Source organism: Plectropomus leopardus, chromosome 20 (assembly GCF_008729295.1).
Source record: "Plectropomus leopardus isolate mb chromosome 20, YSFRI_Pleo_2.0, whole genome shotgun sequence".
NCBI classification, from domain to species: Eukaryota; Metazoa; Chordata; class Actinopteri; order Perciformes; family Serranidae; genus Plectropomus; species Plectropomus leopardus.
Window position 1 is genome coordinate 23300800 of NC_056482.1, and position 10923 is coordinate 23311722.

General features: G+C 39.1%; 1 protein-coding gene across 1 annotated transcript in view; it reads right to left on the reverse strand.

Moving 5' to 3' along the window:
* Positions 1–10098, reverse strand: part of niban2a (niban apoptosis regulator 2a) — a 33570-nt gene extending 23472 nt beyond the window's left edge. The window contains exons 1-4 of the mRNA XM_042509413.1: positions 9846–10098; positions 2973–3103; positions 788–916; positions 595–700 (exon numbers count right to left, since the gene is read on the reverse strand). Of these exons, the coding sequence (XP_042365347.1) occupies positions 595–700; positions 788–916; positions 2973–3103; positions 9846–9900 (421 nt within the window). The 5' untranslated portion in view covers positions 9901–10098. The remainder of the gene's footprint in view (positions 1–594; positions 701–787; positions 917–2972; positions 3104–9845) is intronic.
* Between the last annotated feature and the right edge of the window lie 825 nt (positions 10099–10923).

The following is a 10923-nucleotide window of genomic DNA, read 5'->3' on the forward strand; positions in this document are numbered from 1 at the left end:
TCATTTTGTTCAGTTTAATTTTAATTCACTTTAATTAATTAATTTGGACAAGTGTTTTTAAATACAATTGTCAATAGGGTTGCAGCGCTATATCAGTTTCAAGTAATACCATGATATGAAAACTGACGGTCATCATACTGTGAACATTTTCTTACCCACAATATTAACAAAGAAAATGCAACTGGATGGAAAAATCTCACCTTTTATATTAGTTATTTTCAAAAGAGAGACTTTTTACACTTTTTAAAAAACGGTTTCAAGTTTCAATTATAATATTGAAATGTTTGTTTAAACAAAATAACCTGACTGACAATATTAATAATTCTGTTATACTGTGATACTGACAAGCGACATTCATTTCTGAGATGGTTATCGCTGCAACCCTGGTAGCCTTTATTGTCTCCCTTAGATGAAATTTGGACATTTGAGAGAGAATACATTATATTATTGAATTAATGTTTAGACATAAAGTCAACTTATGTATGTGTAAAATATGTGCTGATAAACTGTTATGCTACATACAACCATTTTTACCATGTTTTGTCAAATATGTTCATATTTGTAGAATATATTCATTATTTTCTCTGTCCTCACCCGGCAGGCTAGTGTTAATCAGCTCCATGTATTCCTCCATTGAGTTCAGAGCCTTGTATCCGGCGCAGTTGATGGTTACTTTTGGGTGGAGGCCCCGTTCATGTGCCTATTAGAGAGATGGCAAACTGTTTGAACACGAGTGCTCAGATCACCAAATCCGACAGCTGTTTAGCCGAGTAAGAAGCGCACTCACTGTTTTGCTCTCATAGAGGCTGATGTCGTAGCTGTTTGGCACAGACACAAAGCGATTTCTCCACTTCCGATTTTCCTCCAGATACTGAAATAGACTCCCTGAGAAGATGGACCGCCCTGCCAGAGGGTCCTGAAAAATCACAGGGACACTTAGCACCAAAGCATAACACATTGTCATATTTTATGTATCATTGAAACTTATGATACGAATGTACATTTTGTATTAACTCCCCTCAGATCTGCTTTATCTATGCAAGAGTTCTGACGCTTAGCTGGTGTTCCCACATATGTGGGGGTGGTAATTTTGTTTAGTGTTTACACAAGGACACACACCACCCACTTTGTTTTCAGGTTTCCTGTCTTAGATCAAATAATACTGTAACTGAGACCTCTCAGAGAGGAAGGAAAGAACGAAGGCGAGGCGGAGGGAACCCAGCTGAAACATAAAGAGGTGCTTGTGTTGGAGAGCAGATTAGCTGCTGTTTGTTTGCTGGGAATTTTGTGTGCATTAGTGAGAGGGTCACTTGTTCTAGTGTCAGGGCAGCGCAGAGCGTGATGAGCCTTCTCAGGTTAACTGAGGTAGACCACAGGCTAATATTGTTAAAAATAATACAGGTTTACTGTATATGTTTATTGATTTTTCACTAAATAAGCAGCTTGTTTACAAGGATGCCAACACAGGATTTGATATACATATGCAGCTAAAAATGTGGTTTTAGGGCAAATTGATTACCAGAAAAATTTGATCAGCTCAATGCTTTCAATACACTCCAATTAAATGACAGAATTAGTGGTATGAATCATATATTCATAATACAAATTTCAGACAGATTTTGAACATTTATAGCATTGTTGAGTTTTAGTCCAATATTTTTACATCATAAAAATAGAGTTGTTCCAATACTGGTCCGATACTAGTATTGCAGGACTCAATACTGCCTAAAATGCTGGATCTGGCATCAGTCAGTATACCAGCCTATGCACCATTCTGATACCATGTAGTTTAGTAACACATTTTAAAGCAGTTTCACAACGGGTGAAATGGCAGTATTCCTAGAAATCAGTTCTTTGCTGCTCTAAAACTGTGGCCTACATGGCAGGTTATGCCGTACAGTCACTGGCAAGTATTATTTTAGATAAGTGAAGAAGAATTGATTTCTGTTTAGTAGTTCAAAGTCGCCATTAGAAAAATGTCAGCAATTTGGCAATAATTTCTACTGGATAAAACAATTCTCCATGGCATTCATTCTCTGTATGCGTTTGTTCATGTTTTACAGAGGCCTTGATCACACGAGACAACATTAGCTGTCATTTTTTTAACACAATTACTACTTAGCATCGGCTACTACTCAAGTTCAGGTATCGGAGCATCTTTAAATGAAAGTAAATTAATAAATAAGCAGATTATAAAAATAAAGAGCCATAGCTTGAGTCTCCTCTGTGTGTGCGTGCATGTGCGTATGTGCATGTTTGCAAAGCGTCAATTCATATGTGCATCATTTCGTCGTTATATCATAAGCACACACAGGCAGCTGTCCTCCACACAGCGAAGAGAGTAGATGAACCAACATAATAGAATTCCAAACAGCATCTCTGTTCATGTGTGAAATGTGCTCCACTTCCCCTTCAGTGATTGAAAACGTGAACAAAAGTGGGACTGTTAGTACATTCAGTTACCAAAAATGATGAGAGAAATACACAAAGTGGTAATGCAGAGACCTTGTAATGTACTGGTAGACAGACCCCAAAAATGAGTTCATTCATGCCTCGCGTCATGTATAACATTGAGCTCAGTTTACCTAACAAATCCTGCATTAATGCATTGTGTAATGCATAAATTGTTTTGATGGAAACAATAGTGTAAATTTGTTTATACGTCTTCTAAAATGGCAGAAAGGAAGCTGGAGAGATTTATGTTTGTACATTTGTAATGCTGAGTAGCAGCAGTATCATTTGAATCAAAATGATTAATTATTCAACTTGCAAAAGGTAAAAACTAAATTTTTTGTATATCAAATATCAGAAATCCTACAAGCAAGATGCATGTTATACATTTCTATGACATAAGATATTAAAACCCTGTCACAGGTGGAAGCCACATACTTTCTGTCTTTGCATAGCTTGTCTTTTATCTTTCTACACTGAACAGGTTTAAACTTCTTTTATAAGTGGTACAATGCACTTGCCTTTCTGTGAAGCAGCTGTGACTGCGTTCCTCCTCCTCCTTCTATCTCAAAGCGAACACAGTTGAAGAGAGCGACTGCGTACTGCTGCTCGTATACATCACTGAACTCCTTCATTACATCTCTGGTCCGAGCTACAAGGAGACAAAACAGACAGACACAATGATGATCACACTAATGATATAATATTTCTATGGCAGTTAGACTAATGGATGAAAGGTAAACATATTTATGATACGTGAAAACTAATGAAGACAGCTTAGATGATATGGTTAAAGTTGATTTTTGTTCAAACAACACAAGTAAGCAGATAACAGTTCATGCAGTTTATTTAATTTCTAACAAGAAAGATGTGGCAAAGTCTTGTAACATGCTTTATCTTCTCATGAATCTCTGTGGATAACTTTAACTTAATTTTGGACATGTTTTTAAAATTTATTAGATCACGTTTGCAATTTAAATCTTCTGTAAATATCGGCTGTGAATACTTTAGGAGCTGCAATTCTCCTTTGCAGACATGCGATCTTAAATTAAGTGTCACCACGTCAGAGAGGCCAAAACCTCTACTGCTGCTATCAGCTCTTCATGAAAAGCGCAGCATAGTAAAATTTGAAGTGGGCCTTTTGAAAAGCAAACATAGTGACTTCTGTGCAGCATGAAAAATATGATACCTAATATGTATTATCAGCACAGTATATTTCATATCATAGCTGTGTGGCACAGCACTATAATTTGTAAAGTTTTTGCATAGTTAAAATGCGACTACAGTCAAAAGTCGCAGAACAATGTCTGCACCATTCAATCATAATAACTATTTTAGATGTCTCCTTACTTGGCATTTTAAACCAACTTTAGCCAGTGCCACAAAATTATTACCACAATTAAATTAATATCTTTAGGTGTTTGGGACTGTTGGTCGGTCAGAATAAGCATGTTTGAAGATTCCACCTTGGAAATTGTCACATTTTCAGTATTTTCAGACTAAATTTTTAATTGATAATGATAATAATGATTAGTTGCACCCCTTTAGAAGCTAAAGTATCCAGTCACCCCATATCAATTTAGATGAATCATTGCCTTCCTAAATTGTATTGATCCTTTCCGCAGCTTGACTCAGCATTTCTTTTCCACTAGTCTCCGCACGGAGAATTCTAATAAATAGTCCAAGAACCTGCTGGAGGGGACATGAGCTTTTCCCACGTTCCAGTGCTGGAAAAAGAGTCAGTTTGCGAGCCGATCAGCGTGTTTGGCTCGGTCAGCAGCAGACAGTGATGACTATGATCTGTTTATGGAAGGGACAACACAGGAAGGAGAGGGCCGGTATGCAGTGGGAGAGCAGGAAGGAAAGAGCTGACAGGACAGGACGGGGAGAGAATGTGGAGGAGACAGGGGACAGGGACACAAATGTATTAAAAACACTGTGTCATGCCAGGAGGAGATGGGTGGACAGGTTAGAGGAAACAAAGAAAGACTGTGAGACAGCTAAAAGAGAGTTTAGTAGGCTAGCTATGAACCTTAATGTCTATCAGATATGGATCTTGGGCAAACTTTTCTTTTACTTTTGTCTTTAAAACAAAATTGTGGAAGTTTGACAGAAACTCTATTTGGTGTGAATTTCCACAAGGTAAGTGCTGGCTAACTGGGCTTCCATTCCAAATGTGCAGAGAGTCGGTACTTTCCACTGGTTTTCTTGCTGTGCCAAAGTCAGCAGACTGGATAATTGTACATGGACAGCCTTTTGGGCACTTGGATATTGGAATTTGGGAACAAAGACCACATCATGAATCACACACTCAATCCTCTGTTTCAACCTGTGTAGGCATGCCAGAAAGCTTTGTTATATCCCTTCATCAACCCTACCATACTCTTTTATGCCATTAAAGAACCATAGAAACAGCTGACATCAGACACAGCAACAATGAGGTGGTTCTTTCAACTCTACCGTAATTGTGATTAAATTAACTGTTAAAAGGCACCTGGAAAAGATGACATCTAAGAGAGTACATTGCTGCTTTTCTTTGGCTGGGTCGCTGTGGCTAAGCTGGGAAGTTTAGATGTTTCTTTTCCCAGCTACATTTTCCAGCTCCATCTGAGGGATCCTGAAGCGTTCCTAAACTCGATAAGGTATATAAACGCTCTTGCATGTTCTGGGTCTACCCTGGGGTCTCCTGCCAGTTGGATGTGGCCCTTAAATCTCCAAGGGAAGGCACCTTGACTTTGTTCAGCCATCCTATGAAAGAAAGTCTTCATGGCCACATGTATCAGCATTATCGTTTTTTTCCCCTTTTTGCTCACAACCTAAATGTCATGACGCCAGGTGAAAGTTGTACCACAATGGAGCTGCTAATGGTGCACCAGTCAGCCATCCGATCCCATGCGCCATTCTCACGTCAATGAACCCTCCAGTCTCCCTTTTAAAAAATGGCATCCAACACCGAGGTATGCCACTCTGCAGGCATTGTTCCAAACTCCATCAAAACTTGAAGAGACATGCCAGCCAAGACAGCTGCACAATGTCCAGAGCCTTCAGCATCTCAGGGAAAATCTCATCCACATCTGGCACCTTTCCGTTAAAGAGCTTCTTAACTACCTGAGACCCTTACCAGGGATGAGGTGAGGCCTCCCCTGAGCCTTAAAACTCTGCTTCCTCCACAGAGGAAGTGTTAGTGAAATTTCAGAGTTCCTCAAAGTGCTCTTCCCACTGCTTGACAATATCCTAGTTGGGGTCTGCTGGTCTCCTCCCGTACTGAAGACAGCCTCAGGCAATCCTGAAAACCCCTCCAAACCCAAGTTTTTGCTTCAGCCACCACCAAAGCTGCAGCCCCTCTGGCTTCCTTGTACCTGTCTGCATCGTTAGGAGACCCTTCAGGCCAATAACATGCCACAACATGCATGAGAAATTCTCCAGAGATGAAAGTGAAAGACCTTATGGACAGGGGTCTCGGCCAGACGCTCCACTTCACCCTCACTATACATTTGGGTCTTCCCTGCCACCTGGTCCAACTCACCACCAGGAGGTGATCAGTTAGCTCTGCTGCTCCCCTCTTGACCCAGGTGTCCAAGACATACAGCTGCAGATCTGTTATTCTTAGCCAAGGGTGTTCTGGTCCCAAGTAAACTTATGAATCCTCCTATGCTTGAACATGGTGTTTGTTCTGGTGTTTGTTTGTCGAACTTCACCTCTCTGACTGGGAGGGAACCAGTGCTAGTAAAGGAGGTGAAGCAGCACCTAGGAAAAACTGTGATCACTTCTTATTGAAGCAGCTGTGAGGAATGTTTCACAAAGAAGGATTAGCATTTTAGCCAAACAGCTTTAAAGGGTGTTAAATAATCTCTTCAGAAACATTACTTTGTTATTAGTAACCAGTAAAATGCACAACCGAAATATGAGATGTTGACATAAGCTAATGTCTGTACTATCCACTCCTTGCTTTTGCTTGTGTTTAGTTGCAGTCTTGTTCTTTAACACATACTTGAAAATTAGGTCAAAACCTAGTGCGTGGCTGATCCGTGTACAGTGGTTCTCAACCTTTTCTCTAACAGACTCCTTTACTATCATTTAGTGAACTGATGACTCCTGTAGAACTGGCATAGTTTTTTTGCACAGATTTGTTTTTGTAAACAGATGTTCAAATTACAGTACAAATGCAGTTTCAAAAATGTATGACGTTTCCATTCATGCATTTAAAAATATAATTTTAAAAAGGAAAAGTACAAAGATACTTATCAAAAACAAAAGAAAAGAAGCAAATAAATAAACAAAAAAACAACTCTAACTACTTACAGATACGATTACTTAAATATACAAATTAGATTACTAATACTAAACCTGAGGGACATTTGGAGGTACTATCACGAATGGATCGTAATTGACATAATTTTGGGACGTTTCATATTATATTCAATTTATGACTGTCTAGAATAACTGAAACTGTACAATGAACCCCAATGCCTAACTGCAGGAAGTTTCTGTTAAATTAGCAATTATGGTGAATTTTGAGTAGATTATTTCCTCTAAATATTGTATCAGAGATGAGTTTCCCTGATATTTGTTGAAACTTTTTATAGGATTTTCTGTAGTATGTACTTTTGTAACTTTCAAAAAAATCATTAGATTCTTTAACAACTCCTTTTCGAGAAAATGTTTATGCTAGGTCATCTTTCCTAATGCAGGGCGTGGCTTTTTAGCATAGAAGTCTCGTAACTCAAACATCACCACTGTGGTTGAATTTACTTAATCTGTAGACAAACAAGCATGACATCATACATCTTAAATGCATATTGCATCTGTTGCGAGGGAGGAGACAATTTTCTGAGAATGTGCTTTGCTAGCGAGGATGAAGAAATCACCTTGTTGGGAGGTACACACTCCAAACAAGACTCCCAATACAGAAATGCTGAGTAGTCTTCACTCACTCCCTCTCACTCCCCCACACTTACACATACGCGCACACATGCACATGCACACTATGCTGTTTGTTCTGCTATTCATGTGTACATGCATGCATTCATACAAAGAAGAGAGCTAAAGACCCACAGATAGATGAGTACAGATGATAGAGGGAGGTTTTGTGAGAGCCACACAGCAGTTTCAGCTATTAATCTTGTGGCATGTTTCTACCTGCGTTACCTCTGCAGCTTCACTCATCTCCCCCTCCTCCTCTCCCTTTGACTCATCTTTTCATGTATAGCTTTTTGGCAGCCAGACCCATAAACAGAAAATATTGCATTACTTTAAGTAATCTAGCTGAATACTGAAAATGATTGTGTTCATGTTTTTAATTTTTAGATTTCCCAAATGGACCAACGTTTATACACCTTGTCACCCGAGCTAGCTCCATTCACTGATGACATGCAGTGAAGCTCCAGAAAAGCTACTGAAGTGGGCCTTTTGAGACGAGATTACTTTGTCACACCAGCCGTTCCCAGGGTCAAGGGTAAGCTTTCATACTCAACACCTTTAATCTTTGTTTACAGCTCTTTTCAGCTCATTGTGAAGCTGACAGGCTGCATATTCCTCTATTTTGTAGAGGCCTACCTGTAGGATGACATCAGATATAGGGCAGTGTCAGTGCATTATAGGGTGGCAAACACATTTATATTCTATACCGATGAATCAAGTTTTTTTTTTATAAGCAGTGAACTATTTAGTTATTGTGAAAAAGTTGTGGCTTTCGCAAATATTTCCCTCAGCCCAAGGTGATGTCTTCAAATTACATAATTTTCCTATAATAACAGTCCAAAGAGAAAAGACAGGCCATACACACACATTTGTCCTTGAGGTGGTTTAAACAATGATCAAATGTGTTGTCAATTAATTTTGAAATCATTTTAGCAAAACCACAATCAGTCATGATTGCTTCAGATAAACCGTAATTAACATACAGAACAGAAGTAAACAGAGAAACCTCCGCCACAAAAGCCAGCCTCTAACAATGTTATTCTTCCTATGTTAAACTATTCCTAGCAGCATCTCCCTTTCTGGTTCACATGAAACAGCAACAACAAACAAACTGAGTGTCTGGACCTCAAGAACATAGCTTTTAGTTTCCAGAAGTGGTTTCCTCATGCAAGTATTTGTGCCAAAATACACCACAACTACGATCCTGAAGAAACATACAAATGATTCTCAAACAACAGTTTCTGCAAAGCACAACTCTGGAGGATCTAAAAAGCAGCTAAAAACGGAAACAAGCAAGTCTAATCCCTTTTCCTAAGATGTTTTGGACCTTAAACACATTGCCAAACTACTTCTAGCAATGACAGTCTTAAATTTTCCAGAAGATTCATGGAAGTGCTTCAGCTTCTGCACGCTTCCCTCTGCTCGCATGCCTTGTTGAAATAATCACACAGACCTGCACAGTTCACAGTGGGAGGCTGCAGCAATCTGAGACTTAAATAGCAGTCAGTCCCGAACTTATACAAACATGCGCGCCTTTGGGAAACCTAGTTATTATCTCTCTAAGAAATAGGCCTGCTGCAGGGATGGGATTCGGGGGAGCTATTCAAGTGTTCAAGCTGAGCAGAGCAACAATATATTGATATATATGAGAAGCTTTGACCTAAAATTAAACAGGAGAGGGTGACACTTTTTGAGGCGTTAACAAAAAATAATTCCATTAAAAGCTGGGTGTCTGCAGATATCAGAGTCAATGTATTTTACCCAGGGACCCTGTGGATCCTTAAAAAATCTTAAAAGGCATTGAACTGATCAATCTGAAAATAAGGTCTTAATTGGTCCTAAAATAATTTTTCATAAGTCTTAAAAGTTTTAAGACATCAAAGGTACAATTGTATGAATCCTTTTTTTTCTGACGTTGCATTGTTAAATCTAAAAATAATAGCTAAGTTAAAAAAAAGAAAGAAAATCACAGAATACAACCATTATCTAAAAGTCATGTTTTATATTTAAGCAAATATTTGGGCAAAAGACTCTCCCTTAAGCCCAAGTAGCTGATGTCAGGTCTTTTTTCCCCAATTTTTTCTCCCCCAAATTTGGTTATAGTGAAATCAGTGTTAAATTTAATTCTGAGCAGCAATTAGATAAATAAACTTATCTTATTTTCTAACAAATGATGCAAAGATAGTGTAATTATATTAGAGCTTTTTCCACACATAAGCTTTCTGGCAGAAAGACAATCAGATAATATGTTTTGAAATGGACATATTAAAAACATCTGGATGAATTCCAAGGCCCCATATTTACGAAATTTAAGCCATTTTAGGAAAGGATACATAAACTGCAAAGTAAATTACTTTGATGCAAAAATGTCAGTGCTATTTTGGATTTGAATAAACTAAGTTTTGCGGAACTTCAGTCAATGTGAAAGTGTCTGAATTCGCCCTTCAGCTGCAGCTCCGCCACTCCTCTCTTACCTGTAATCATCTCCCGCCTGCTCTCATCCAGGTGAGAGGAAACCACGTCCCCCATGGTTACAGCAGAGACTCAGATCCTGCAAGTATCCGGGCTGGTTACCAAAAAAAGTTAGGCTTTAGTAATTTTTCCAGTATAGTCTGAAATCCGACTGTGTCCGCTGGGATAACAGCTCTCCTCCTGAGAGGCGCACGGCGCTGGCGCTGCTGCTGCGTGTCTTCTCTCCCGCTTTGCGGAGGAGGACTGCGGCGAGGTGACGACTCCCCGCCCGGTGAGAAGCAGGAGGAGGAGGTGAACACTGGTCTGGTTCACAGTGGCAGGACACACCCTCTGGGAGTCATCACTGGTTCAACGTGTTCTTGCGGCCCTGCCAAGGGTGTGGCCAGCACCAGGAGCTCAGTGTAGTGACAGTATATTTAATATTTACGGTGTTATGTTAGAAGCAACCCGGCTGCATTTGGCGTTTAATTCATAATTTAGGAATATGACTTTCATATAACAAACCCCTATGTAGTGTATATAAAGATCACTCCAAAGAAATGTAGATTATTTTAAAAACAGTTATTGGCTTTATTGCGGATTTAATGAATTTCAATTCAATACTAGGTAGAAGCCTAAAATAAGCGGATATATTATAAGGGAAAACTCGTTTCCCATGATGCCCCGTGTTTGCGTTTTCCTGCAGAAAGATGCATGCTTCCCCCTTGTGGACACGCTGTTTCACGACTGTTTAAAATGGAGATGGGCCTGAATCCACTGCTGCCAACCTCACTTCAAAGTCATACAAATCCCTTAGTTTCTACATTATTTTACATAATAAATAGCCTAATGCTAACAGGGAAGATAGGTCTGAAACCAACCTTCAATTAAACAAACTTGCACAATATTTTCATAGATTATGGCAGATTTAGTGCTGAAGTCACTTTAATATTCTCATAATAGTTTTGTTAACTATATTACCAGTAAGAGACTTTAAAGCTGCTTTGGATCCCCATTACTTTGTGCCTTGACCGCAGCAGCTGCTCGTCTTGGGGTTCATGTTAAGAAAATGCAGTAATCAATCAAACCACAGTAATAATC